Source organism: Ctenopharyngodon idella, chromosome 14 (genome assembly GCF_019924925.1).
Source record: "Ctenopharyngodon idella isolate HZGC_01 chromosome 14, HZGC01, whole genome shotgun sequence".
Taxonomy (NCBI): domain Eukaryota; kingdom Metazoa; phylum Chordata; class Actinopteri; order Cypriniformes; family Xenocyprididae; genus Ctenopharyngodon; species Ctenopharyngodon idella.
The window spans coordinates 971,859-986,330 of record NC_067233.1 but is presented as its reverse complement, the minus strand read 5'-3'; the positions used below and the strand labels follow the sequence as shown (position 1 = coordinate 986,330).

Sequence of the window (14,472 nt, the reverse complement as noted above, 5' to 3'; positions counted from 1 at the left end):
CATGTGCAATTGATCTGATATGAGATGCATTATGTGAATGCTTGGGTAAAGAGATGCGTCTTTAATCTAGATTTAAACTGGGTGAGCGAGTCTGAGCCCCGAACATTATCAGGAAGGCTATTCCAGAGTTTAGGAGCCAAATGTGAAAACGCTCTCCCTCCTTTAGAGGACTTAGCTATCCTAGGTACAACCAGAAGTCCAGAGTTTTGTGATCTTAAAGAGCATGAAGGATTGTAGGGCGATAGAAGATCGGTTAAGTACACAGGAGCTAAACCATTTAGAGCCTTATAGGTCATTAGCAGTACTTTATAATCGATACGGAACTTAATAGGTAACCAGTGAAGAGATGATAAAATTGGTGTTTTATGATCATATTTTCTTGAGCTGGTAAGAACTCTAGCAGCTGCATTTTGTACTAATTGTAGCTTATTTGTCAATGTTTACATTTTATTATAGATCAAGCAAAGTTAACGATTTATATGAGTAGAAAAACTAGAACTGGGATCAGATCAAAATATTAATGCTATGTTTTTAGCTACAATAAAATCCAGAATACTCAGTGATTTTCATTTTTACAGTTCCATGGATGACCTTTTTAAATGAAATGGTGTAAAAATGAGGGTCTATGCTCTGTTGTTGATGGAAACATTTTTTTTTTCTCTTCTACTAATGTAGACAGTGTATTTTTTTTATTTTTTTTGAAAAGTGCTTAATGTAAATAAAGTCTTTTTCAAAATTAAAAAAAAATTCTCTCTCTCTGCTAATGTAGGTTAAGCTGCTGTGATATGACAGATGAAGGTTGTTCTGCTCTGACTTCAGCTCTGAAATCAAACCCATCACACCTGAGAGAGCTGAACCTGAGTGTGAATGATCTAGGAGACTCTGGAGTGAAAAACCTCAGTGATGTACTGATGAACCCACAATTCAAGCTGGAGAAACTAGAGTTAGTATCATTATACTGTACAGCAGTTACAGTGAGGTTAAAGTTCACTGTTTAGTTTAAGACAACTGGACTCAAGTCACATCATTTATAGCGCTGCACTTTCTGCTGTTTCTCCATCTGAAGAAAGATTCAGAAATACTATTAGTTAACGGCTTGTTATGTGAATCAGTAGAAAGAGCATTAAACTTTAAAGCATTTGAAACTTTGTGGATGTAAAATAGTTTTATACTGAAATCTGACAAATCTTTGCTTTGAAACAATACAGAAGTGAGAACAGACTAAAAACAGCGTAACAAATGACAGTAGATTATTCTGACAGAGTTACAGTTATACTGGACTAATGCTACTTTTCACTAAATCTTAATTCATTGAGCAAAATGTGTATTTAGAGGTTGTAAACTACACTTTAAATGACTTAAAATAAATTGATTCATGTACAAAATTTTCTTATGTTGAAAATGTGAAATCTGTCCATTTAAATATTATTAACTTTTCTATTGTTTCTATATTGATCCTATATATTAATCTCCAGTGATAAATTCAATTATTTGTGGAGTGAGGACGGATCCAGACTTGGATTGTAACTAGTGTCCTCAAATGCTCCTGTCTTGGTTTGTTCATATCATGAAGTTTCCATGATTTTGCTGGTGTATTAGTGACTGTATGACATTTATTAATGATTCATTTAACTCACACATGAACTGAACATGGATTTGAGTCATTTTCTCTTTCTGTCTTCAGTCTGAGTTACTGCAGTATTACAGAGGAACAGTGTGTCATCCTGACTTCAGCTCTGAAATCAAACCCGTCACACCTGAGAGAGCTGAACCTGAGCGGGAATATAATAAAAAACACAGGAGTGAAGCACTTATGTGACGTACTGAAGGATTCACACTGTAAACTGGAGAGATTGAGGTCAGTAACATTCACATACAAGAATCAAAATGCTGAAAATCACTTCAACAGTTTAAACTAAAACACTTTATACTCAATATCTCATGAAGAGTCTGAGTTCACATTATATTTGTGTAAAATTTTTCTCCTTATTTTGTGATCTGGTGAAATGATGATGATGATCTCACTTCCTCTGTCTGTTTTATTTACTTATGAAGATGATGTGACTTTACAGAATAAGTTATTCTTCTCTTATTTCCTTCTCTCTCTCTCTCTCTCTCTCTCTCTGCTAATGTAGGTTAAGATACTGTGATATGACAGATGAAGGTTGTTCTGCTCTGACTTCAGCTCTGAAATCAAACCCATCACACCTGAGAGAGCTGAACCTGAGCAGGAATGAACTAGGAGACTCTGGAGTGAAAAACCTCAGTGATCTACTGATGAACCCACAATTCAAGCTGGAGAAACTAGAGTTAGTATCATTATACTGTACAGTTTACCGTTTAGTTTAAGTTGCATTGTTTATACCATAGCATTACATCTTCTGGCCTTTTCCATTGGTCACAGGTAAAATTAGGTGTTCAACTAGTTGCATTGCAAGTATTTTAAACAGTGCACTGATTGTGTACATGTTCCACAGAAATATCATGAGATTTGCATCTGCTGCTATAATGAACAAAAGATATTTAGTTTAAAAAATGAAAGAAGAAACAACAGTTTACAACAAACAGAACTAGTGTGACACAATTACAAGCAGAATATGGGAAATGTAGACTAAATGAGAGACTATATGCCTGCTGTAGCTCTTCAATAAGATGTTCATCATAGATGTGAGTAATGTTCTTTTCTCTTTCTGTCTTCAGTCTGAATAGATGCAGTATTACAGAGAAACAGAGTCTCATCCTGACTTCAGCTCTGAAATCAAACCCATCACACCTGAGAGAGCTGAACCTGAGCTGGAATGATCTAGGAGACTCAGGAGTGAAAAACCTCAGTGATCTACTGAAGAACCCACAATTCAAGCTGGAGAAACTAGAGTTAGTATCATTATACTGTACAGCAGTTACAGTGAGATTAAAGTTCACTGTTTAGTTTAAGACAACTGGACTCAAGTCACATCATTTATAGCGCTGCACTTTCTGCTGTTTCTCCATCTGAATAAAGATTCAGAAATACTATTAGTTAATACTATCAGTCTTTCTCAAACTCTCTGTTTAGTTCCTGTTTTGAAGCCCCTCCTTCCAAAATACAACATGTGCTCTGATTGGTTAGCTGGCCCCATGTGTTGTAATTGGTGAACTGCTTAGAGCGTGTTCTGGAAATGTCACACCTCTTACCATGACCGTGAGTTTCATCTGTTCAGGTGTAAATATTAACAATGGCATCAATTTTACCATATCAATTTGAGCTTGATTCAGACCCTGAGAATGTTTACAAACGAGGATTTAGTAGTCAGAATTCAGATCATTCTGTTAGAGCTGGTAATCCTGCCACAGAAAGGAGGGTGAGATCTGGTAGTTGTCATCACTTATCTTAACATTATATGTGACAGGATTCATGTATTTTAGTGTTTTTGATGGAGCTACGTATCTGTGATTCTGCTTCCAGCTTTGCAGATGGTCTCGACTAAACACTTCCTGTAGTTGTTTGAGTGTTTTACGTCACTGTGGAGGAATTTTGGCCAGTTTGTCCCACTCCTCCTTGCAAAGCTGCTTCAGTTCAGTGCAATTTGTAGGCGTATCTAGCATGAACTGTACGTTTCAGGTCCTTCCACAGCATTTCAATGGGCCTTAGTTGTGGATTTTATTTTGAGTCCATTCCAAAACTTTTCTTATTTTTAAACAATTTTGATGTTGCTTGTATGTTGTGCATCATTCAGAACAAATACTTTCACACTTGTACAGTTTTTGGTAATTGAATCCTTGAAAGTGACAGTGGCTATGTTTACATGCACCAATTTTCATCAATCTGAATGAATTGAATCCGACTGCAGATCTGTTTACATGTACTCTAAACATTATAATCAGATTCAAATATCCGTTTATATGTGTTTTACATACATTCAGATTAAAACTTTTGTGCACGCGCTCATATCAATCACACTTGTGGAGACAACCATGGATGTGACACCAACAGAGCTCATCGTTATTTTTGCCCTGTTGGCATACGCATTCATAAATCAGCAACGGTTTTACAACTAAAGACGTGAATGTGAACTTGTGCACTGTGTAATGCGTGTCAACATTGCAGTGCGCATGTGCCCCAGAGACTCCTGAACACGATTGAGAAAGTAGTCGGATTCAAGCGTTTACATGGTCATTTTTGCTGTTGGATTGGTTGATAAACCACCCCTTCCAATCCGATTGAAATTTCATTCGGATCGAACTTAATCGGATCGATTAAAGTGTTTACATGAACATTTTTCAATCCGATTGAGCCGTCAATCCGATTACAAATGGATTATTTAGGTGCATGTAAACGTATTCATTGATGTCTAACATATTAAAGTTCTCTGTGCCTTTTTGTTTGCCTCCATATTCAGTTGTCAAAATATAATTCACTTTAAGGATTTATATTATTCTGGTAATGACTGAATATATCAGCCGAATGAATAATCAGAATAACTGATTTATCAGCTGAATGTTACATTTTCCTCTCTGTTCTAGACTCTCTAACTGCAGTGTAACAGAAGAAGGTTATAAAGCTCTGGCTTCAGCTCTGAGATCAAACCCTTCACACCTGATAGAGCTGGATCTCACAGGAAATGATCCTGGACAATCAGGAGGGAAGGAGCTCGATGATTTACTACAGGATCCAAACTGTCAACTGAAGACACTGAGGTGAGACGGGATGAAATAATTAACAAAATAAATTATATGCATTATATGCAACTGCTGGATGTTTTCATTACAGCAGGTTTAGTTGAGAACTGAATTGAATTCAGATTCATCTTCCCTTCTGCAGGTTTTTGAGTCCTGCTGCAGAAGAAGCCTGTCAGTATGTGAACAGAGTTGTGGGTAAAAACCCGTTACTCCTGAGAGAGCTGAAACTGAGTGAACGTAAACTAGGAGACACACGAGTGAATCAGATCTCTGCTCTACTGCAGGATAAACACTGTCGACTCAACACACTGACGTGAGTATTGTTCATTCATTCATAATCTTACATTACTGTTAATAGTACTGTTACTGTAGCTGATATAATATTTCCTGAGATCAATCTGAGTTCACTTTATATTTGTGCAACAATTTTCACCTTAGTATTTTGCAATCTGTTGAAATGAAGATGATCTAAATTTCCTGTGTCTGTTTTATTTGCTAATGAAGATGATGTGACTTTACAGAATAAAGAGTTTTTTCTTCTGTCTTATTTTCTGTTCTCTCTCTCTCTCTTTCTCTCTCTCTCTCTCTGCTAATGTAGTTTAAGCTGCTGTTATATGACAGATGAAGGTTGTTCTGCTCTGACTTCAGCTCTGAAATCAAACCCATCACACCTGAGAGAGCTGAACCTGAGCAGGAATAATCTAGGAGACTCTGGAGTGAAAAACCTCAGTGATCTACTGATGAACCCACAATTCAAGCTGGAGAAACTAGAGTTAGTATCATTATACTGTACAGCAGTTACAGTGAGATTAAAGTTCACTGTTTAGTTTAAGACAACTGGACTCAAGTCACATCATTTATAGCGCTGCACTTTCTGCTGTTTCTCCATCTGAAGAAAGATTCAGAAATACTATTAGTTAACGGCTTGTTATGTGTATCAGTAGAAAGAGCATTAAACTTTAAAGCATTTGAAACTTTGTGGATGTAAAATAGTTTTATACTGAAATCTGACAAATCTTTGCTTTGAAACAATACAGAAGTGAAAACAGACTAGGGATGGTAAGATTCACTGACTTGCATCGGTGCATCAGCATTAAAGTTAAAAAAGTGTGTGTCGGATACAAGTTGGCATTTGTATCGCGATGCATCGTTTCTAACATATTTGCATCGGATAAAAACGATTGATTTATATAGAATTATTAGTAGATGCGTTATACTTTTATTATTTAGAAAGTGACCAATAATTTGTGACCAGTATTTCATATGTAGATTGATTTCTCCTCTCTAAACTGTTTCTCACTCGCGTTCTCTCATCACCTCTGCTGCTACATGAATATGACGTATCACAATACTACAGAGACGAGGCGTGTCCTGAGAGTCACAGTGAATATAGATTAACATGGCACTACAGTGTTGGTGAAAGGGCCATGCCTTAGAAGTCAGAAGGCACTTAAGTTAATTTATGATTTGCTGTCTGTCTGAACCAGGGGTGGCTAACCTCGGTCCTGGAGAGTTCAGCTCCAGCCCTAATCAAACACACCTGAACAAGCTAATCAAGGTTTGAAAGGTTGTTAGAAAGCTATAGGCAGGTGAGTTTTGATCAGGGTTGGAGCTAAACTCTGCAGGACTGAGGCTCTCCAGGACCGGAGTTCACCACCCTGGACTGAACCAAAGAAATAAAAGTGAACTATGATTTCCACGATGCAGAAAACATGGACGGAATCGCAGAATTCATTAATAAAAACGGAATTTACTGTATAACGTGGAATGTCACCGAATTTGTCAAATTTTGGATGAATAAATCAAAAGTAGATGGGCACACTTAAATCAAATCACGATATGGACTAGTGTCTGTGAATATTAAACCACAAGAAGACTATTTTCAGGACCGCGTTTCTAGGACCCTAGATTTTTAGTGACAGCGCCACCTACCGAATTACAGGACCAGTGACCGCTTGTTTTTCTGGAAGATGGACGATATTCAGAGTGTGAGTATCAAATGTGAATCAATTTTTATTTGTTTAACATTAAAAACAATTGTGATGCATTTAATTGCAAAGTGAAGTGATCATGAGTTGCTGAATAGTCTTGAATGCACTTTATAGCTATCATATATTAGCTTCTAATGCTGTAAAACGAATTGTAAAGCATATTTGTTTAACAAAACTGTAGCACGACTGACAAGCTTGTGTTGACTTGGTGACTACGGTATGATTAATAATCCTAGCCTGTACAATAACCTGTAGCACTTCGTTGTAAAATCTTATTAAGTTAAAATAATCTTAATGTTTTAACTGTCACGTGCGTGCTCACTGTCAGCCTGCCCAGGTGAAAAAATACTATAGTAAATACTATACTGTTTTTGTACATTGTATAGTTGTTAGTAAATTAGTAAATTGTAGTATACTGTATAAATTATAGTATTTACAACACTTTGTTAATGAATCCTTCAGCATACTGTAGTATACAGTGAACTGAAAAACTGTAATACTGTAGAATACTTTATTATTTACTACAGTAAACTGTAGTGTATATTGTAGTATCATATACCCTATAGTTGTAGAAAACTTAGTACAGTATTGGGTAAAGGTATTTGTTTATATTACTATAGTGAGGTTACCACAGCAAATACAGAATTACCACAGCAAATTAATTCAAGTACTTTACTATAGTATGGTTCAAAAAAACTATAGTTTTTACAATAAATTACTATAGTATTTTTTCACCTGGGCATGTTTACCCTACAATACATGTTATGAGCATGTCTCTTCATTTTGACATTGTTTTTATAATGTTGATTGAGGCATTTGACATATTTGTAATAGTCAGACTTAACAGAGAGGCCATCATAATAATTGACTGTTAAAATACCGCGTGTGATATTGTGTCATGTACTGTGTTCTCTATAAGTGATTTCAGTGCAGCCAATATATGACAAAAGAATAATAAATAAATTGGTCAAGTACTAGGCTTAGGCCTAAATTATGTCTATTTATTTATATGAAATGAACTTGAATGAATGTTTTATTTGACCAGTTGGACTCTCTCTTTTTCAAGAAACACACAATCCAAGAAGGAAGATCCTTTCCTGGACTATAGAGATGCACCACATGCTGCAAGGAGTTCCTCTGCCCGTTCTGCAGCTCTGCTTTGTTTCACCCAACAAAGTTGAGCAAAGTGAAATCTCATTTGAAGAGCCATTTCAAACACACAGTTCTCCATGAAGGTAACATTTGCAAACATTCTTTTGGGAAATGCAGTGTTATGATTAATTTAATTTGACCTCAATTCCTAGATCTGTGTATATTTCAATGAACATTTTTCTTTTGATAGACCATCATATATGGTCTGGCTGGGCTGCAGAATTTCTCTGCGGGATGTTGAGAAGACCTTCTTCTCTGGTCTGGATTATCATCACAGGTAAGAGTAGAAAATGTAATTTTTTTTTACACTGTCCAATGTATCATTTTTTTTTAAGCATTAACAGTATTTCTGTTAACCCAGCAGTGATTATGTTCTCCATTTACTATTTCAGTGAAGTGGAAGAAAAGAGAAAAGAGGGGAGAACATCTGTTGGTAGGTAGTGCTGCTGCATACTTCACAATCTGTGCTTTAAATATTTAAAGGTCAGGAAATGTCATGTCAATAACATGTTATTTCTATTCAGATTTCTTGCATCTCTTTCAATTCATTATTTTCTCAGTTCAGATGGGCTTTATTGACATCAAAGTTTCAAGACCCTTTGTTCCAACAGCATCAAAATAAAATTTTTCCAAATCTTTGAACAGTATGCAATAACAGTAATATGAACATTAATTGGTATGAAGATTGATATAATTATTTTTGTATCATATATAATGTGTGTGTGCTCTGTGGTCACTAAGATCTTTTAAATATGAAATTTAAAATTAGAGAGTTGAACATGTTTAACTAAATGTTCCCTATTTCATTCACTTCTCTCCCTTTCTCTCTCTCTCTCTCTCTTTCTCTCTCTCTCTCTCTCTCTCTCTCTCTCTCTCTCTCTCAGGAGTCAGTGAAGAGAGTGTCTCTGAAGTTCTTCTGTGTGGTTCACGTCATGAACAAATTTGTTTTTGTGTGTTCAACTGTTGTAATGTATTATTTTACAAAATATACACAATCTTAAATCTACCCCCAGAGTCATCCTTGTGTTTTCACTCTGTACTTGAAAATGTGGTTGATCTAGTGATTGAAAAGCTATACCATGATTCCTTGTTTATTTTACTTGATGAGTTATTATATTATGCTAGTTAGTCACAATAATTACTCAACATTCAGCTCTTAGCAACCAGGTTTAATTGCAAGAATGAAAGTAGTATTTGGGTGTTAGAAACCTTTAAAAACCTCTGAAACTCTAAGTAGTTAGAATTGGGTGGAAATACTGCCTTGGTGGCGCTTTTTTCGGTCCTCCAAAACTAGGGTCCTGGAAATGCGGTCTCCGGTATTGCAGACAGATAATACTGTTTAATTTGAGGACACTATTGTCATAACAAATACACAGACACAGACAACCCGTCAAAATAAAAGTTTGGTTTAACTTGTGACAGAAATATAGCCATATATTATTACTATGCACTACTAATATATTACTATTGTACAGTATAATGTATGTCTTAATGTAATACTACTACTATTAATATTAATACAATCATTTTTGTAATAATCATTTTATCCATGTTTTAATTTTAACAGTAAAAAAAAAAAAAAAAAAATTAAAAGTGTGCAGCACTTTCTTTGCTAAAAAATGAAAGGGTTTATTTAAATTTCATTTGATTAAAAATAAATGAATGTTTTATGCCTCCATTTGATTACCAGAAAAAATTAAAATACACAGCATAGAAAAAAACACTATTATTGTAAACAAATTAATAAATTAAGTTGGGCCCTACATATTGAATTGCATCGTATCATTTTTTTTTTTTCATTGCATCGTATTGCATTGAAGTGCATTGTGTTGAATCGAATCTAAATCGTATTGCACCGCACCGTAATAGGGGTGAATCGTATCGCATTGCATCGATAGTGGCTTCATATGTATCTTTAATGTATCATATCGTTGCTATGCATCGAGATGAGTATCGCATCGGCCTCAGTTATGGAGATGCACATCCCTTGAACAGACTAAAAACAGCGTAACAAATGACAGTAGATTATTCTGACAGAGTTACAGTTATACTGGACTAATGCTACTTTCCACTAAATCTTAATTCATTGAGCAAAATGTGTATTTAGAGGTCTTTAAATGACTTAAAATAAATTGATTCATGTACAAAATTTTCTTCCATTGAAAATGTGAAATCTGTCCATTTAAATATTAACTTTTCTATTGTTTCTATATTGATCCTATATATTAATCTCCAGTGATAAATTCACTTATTTGTGGAGTGAGGACGGATCCAGACTTGGATTGTAACTAGTGTCCTCAAATGCTCCTGTCTTGGTTTGTTCATATCATGAAGTTTCCATGATTTTGCTGGTGTATTAGTGACTGTATGGCATTTATTAATGATTCATTTAACTCACACATGAACTGAACATGGATTTGAGTCATTTTCTCTTTCTGTCTTCAGTCTGAATAGATGCAGTATTACAGAGAAACAGAGTCTCATCCTGACTTCAGCTCTGAAATCAAACCCATCACACCTGAGAGAGCTGAACCTGAGCTGGAATGATCTAGGAGACTCTGGAGTGAAAAACCTCAGTGATCTACTGATGAACCCACAATTCAAGCTGGAGAAACTAGAGTTAGTATCATGATACTGTACAGCAGTTACAGTGAGATTAAAGTTCACTGTTTAGTTTAAGACAACTGGACTCAAGTCACATCATTTATAGCGCTGCACTTTCTGCTGTTTCTCCATCTGAAGAAAGATTCAGAAATACTATTAGTTAACGGCTTGTTATGTGAATCAGTAGAAAGAGCATTAAACTTTAAAGCATTTGAAACTTTGTGGATATAAAATAGTTTCATATGCTGAAATCTGACAAATCTTTGCTTTGAAACAATACAGAAGTGAGAACAGACTAAAAACAGTGTAACAAATGACAGTAGATTATTCTGACAGAGTTACAGTTATACTGGACTAATGCTACTTTTCACTAAATCTTAATTTATTGAGCAAAATGTGTATTTAGAAGTTGTAAACTACACTTTAAATGACTAAAAATAAATTCATGTATAAGATTTTCTTATGTTGAAAATGTGAAATCAGTTCATTTAAATATTAACTTTTCTATTGTTTCTATATTGATCCTATATATTAATCTCCAGTGATAAATTCACTTATTTGTGGAGTGAGGACAGATCCAGACTTGGATTGTAACTAGTGTCCTCAAATGATCCTGTCTTGGTTTGTTCATATCATGAAGTTTCCATGATTTTGCTGGTGTATTAGTGACTGTATGGCATTTATTAATGATTCATTTAACTCACACATGAACTGAACATGGATTTGAGTCATTTTCTCTTTCTGTCTTCAGTCTGAGTGAATGCAGTATTACAGAGAAACAGAGTCTCATCCTGACTTCAGCTCTGAAATCAAACCCATCACACCTGAGAGAGCTGGACCTGAGCTGGAATGAACTAGGAGACTCTGGAGTGAAAAACCTCAGTGATCTACTGAAGAACCCACAATTCAAGCTGGAGAAACTAGAGTTAGTATCATTATACTGTACAGCAGTTACAGTGAGATTAAAGTTCACTGTTTAGTTTAAGACAACTGGATTCAAGTCACATCATTTATAGCGCTGCACTTTCTGCTGTTTCTCCATCTGAAGAAAGATTCAAAAAATACTATTAGTTAACGGCTTGTTATGTGTATCAGTAGAAAGAGCATTAAACTTTAAAGCATTTGAAACTTTGTGGATATAAAATAGTTTCATATGCTGAAACTATGAAACAATACAGAAGTGAGAACAGACTAAAAACAGCGTAACAAATGACAGTAGATTATTCTGACAGAGTTACAGTTATACTGGACTAATGCTACTTTTCACTAAATCTTAATTTATTGAGCAAAATGTGTATTTAGAGGTTGTAAACTACACTTTAAAATGAATTAAAGGGGTGGTTCACAAATTTTTCTAGGCTTGATTTGTTTTATGGGGCGCAGTTTAACATGTCTTGCTTCGTCTTTTAAAAAAAAACGCCGTATTTTTCATATATTTTACCTTTATTTTACACCGTTCTCTCCATTGTCATTTGCGGGTTTACTTCCTGGTTCTATGATATCACTCCCTCCAAAATACGCAATGGGCTCAGATTGGTTAGCTGGCCCAGTGTATTGTGATTCGCTGAAGCGCCTAGTTCACGTTGTCCGGAAATGCCACGCCCCTTACCATTACGGGCAATAGTTGCATGTGCTTCGGTGGAAATGTAAATAATGGCGTCAATATTGCTGTATCAATTTGAGTCCGAATCAGACCCAGATAGCAGTAATGAAGAGGGTCAAGCAGAACTTCTGCAAGCACAGCTTTTAAAGGGCGTTTCTGACTGGTTAGTATTTCTGTTTGTATTTGTGTCAAAGTGTTTAGATATGCTGTCACTTGTGAATATTACTGCTGTTTATGTTAGCTTTTGATATACGGTTCTATCCTGATTAAAGCTTTACTGTAGCTTGATACATGACTGAGTAATAGCATTTTTGTAAAGGTATTGTAAAGTTTGTTGGTGTTTGTAGGTGTTTGTTGGAGAAGTATGAAATGGAGTTTAGCTAACTGGCTAGTGAAGCTAAACCACATTGGTCTTTGTTTACGTCCTTGATGCAACCAAAAAATAGCAACAGAACTATACTTTTAAAAGACATGTACAAACAATAAAACATACTTACAGTTTGGGGCCCATAAACAGCAGCTTCTGCTTTTAAAGTGGGAACTGCTGCATCTTTCAGTAATAACCTTTGTGCAAATCCAGCATTGAACTCGTGTAGATTCTGGAAGTTGTCTTCTGTGAAATGTGCAGCACAGACAGCTAAATTAGGAGTATAAATGTCAGGAACAGAATTAAACATACATTTTAACCATTGTTCCCGAAGTCCAGCGTCCCTAGGAAAGCCAAACACAGAAGACTTGCAATCGGGGTGAAAATAACATTGTTTCGATGGCATGGCTACAACACTGTACTGCAACAACTCTTCCATAATGCCGCGCGACATGGCCTCGCCCACTTTGTTGCATGTCACCAACCCGGGAAGAAGCTCGTTGTAGTCCAAACCGGTCGTAATTGTAGGCATTAAACTGCCATAACTTTAAAAGACAACATCTCTGTTTGCATTGAACTTTCAGCGCTGTAACTTTGCAGATGTTGTTTATGCTCAAGCAGCAACATTACACACTAACTAAAGTTAAAAAAGTGAAATCATAATCAACCACCCCTTTAAAATAAAGTGATTCATGTATAAGATTTTCTTATGTTGAAAATGTGAAATCTGTCCATATATATGTATACTTTTCTACTATTTCTACATTGATCCTATATATTAATCTCCAGTGATAAATTCACTTATTTGTGGAGTGAGGACGGATCCAGACTTGGATTGTAACTAGTGTCCTCAAATGCTCCTGTCTTGTTTTGTTCATATCATGAAGTTTCCATGATTTTGCTGGTGTATTAGTGACTGTATGACATTTATTAATGATTCATTTAACTCACACATGAACTGAACATGGATTTGACTCATTTTCTCTTTCTGTCTTCAGTCTGAGTGTTTGCAGTATTACAGAGAAACAGTGTCTCATCCTGACTTCAGCTCTGAAATCAAACCCGTCACACCTGAGAGAGCTGAACCTGAGTGTGAATAAAATAAAAAACACAGGAGTGAAGCACTTATGTGACGTACTCAAGGATTCACACTGTAAACTGGAGAGATTGAGGTCAGTAACATTCACATACAACAAAGAAAAAGTGTTTTGATATTGAATGAAACAGAATAAAGAGTTTTTTCTCCCCATTTCTCTGCTAATGTAGGTTAAGCTGCTGTGATATGACAGATGAAGGTTGTTCTGCTCTGACTTCAGCTCTGAAATCAAACCCATCACACCTGAGAGAGCTGGACCTGAGCAAGAATGAACTAGGAGACTCTGGAGTGAAAAACCTCAGTGATCTACTGATGAACCCACAATTCAAGCTGGAGAAACTAGAGTTAGTATCATTATACTGTACAGCAGTTACAGTGTGATTAAAGTTCACTGTTTAGTTTAAGACAACTGGACTCAAGTCACATCCAGGGCTTAAAAATGAGAAATTCAATCATTTCACTCCAAGCAGAATCGGTATTTTAACATTTATGTTCCAGCGTTCCTTCTGTATTATTAACGTTCCGAAACCGGTTTGATCAGAAAAATAACGGTTAATAACATTATTTTTTATTTTTTTTATTTTTTTAACTTTGTTTGCATGTAGCCTACTTAATAATAATAATAATAATAATAATAGTAATAATATGTACAGCATTTTATTAATTAAAAAACAAAGAGTATTTGCCGTAGCCAATAGGCCTACTGTCCGAATGTAAACCTATTAAACAAAAGGAAAAACAACGGTTTATAAATTAAAGCATTTTTTCCAAGATAATTTAAAATGTTTGTTGCATGGTTAAAAATACCGACGCTATTCCTGAGAGGAAAAACAGATATGTCGCGTATACGTCGCATTTTATTGTAATAAACCTCTGATTTAACTTAAAGAGGTTTAATCAGATTAATGAAAGACAGAGGGTACATTACACCACCAGGACTTTATAGAAAGGTATTACTTTATTGACAATTGTATACAAAGAAATATAACCCTTATGTAAA

At 35.4% G+C, this 14,472-nt stretch overlaps 3 protein-coding genes across 3 annotated transcripts in view; 1 reads left to right on the top strand and 2 right to left on the bottom strand.

Annotated features, from left to right (window-relative positions):
- LOC127494021 (transmembrane O-methyltransferase homolog) overlaps nucleotides 1-14,472 on the bottom strand; it is a 124,262-nt gene that overhangs the window by 26,437 nt on the left and 83,353 nt on the right. The window lies entirely within an intron of this gene.
- Nucleotides 1-14,472, top strand: part of LOC127525781 (uncharacterized) — a 231,807-nt gene that overhangs the window by 138,683 nt on the left and 78,652 nt on the right. Inside the window, exons 39-43 of the mRNA XM_051918719.1 lie at nucleotides 1,685-1,858; nucleotides 2,136-2,309; nucleotides 2,701-2,874; nucleotides 4,504-4,677; nucleotides 4,802-4,972. Coding sequence (XP_051774679.1) covers nucleotides 1,685-1,858; nucleotides 2,136-2,309; nucleotides 2,701-2,874; nucleotides 4,504-4,677; nucleotides 4,802-4,972 — 867 coding nt within the window. The remainder of the gene's footprint in view (nucleotides 1-1,684; nucleotides 1,859-2,135; nucleotides 2,310-2,700; nucleotides 2,875-4,503; nucleotides 4,678-4,801; nucleotides 4,973-14,472) is intronic.
- Nucleotides 1-14,472, bottom strand: part of LOC127494020 (transmembrane O-methyltransferase homolog) — a 130,431-nt gene that overhangs the window by 87,988 nt on the left and 27,971 nt on the right. The gene's annotated exons all lie outside the window — the stretch shown is intronic.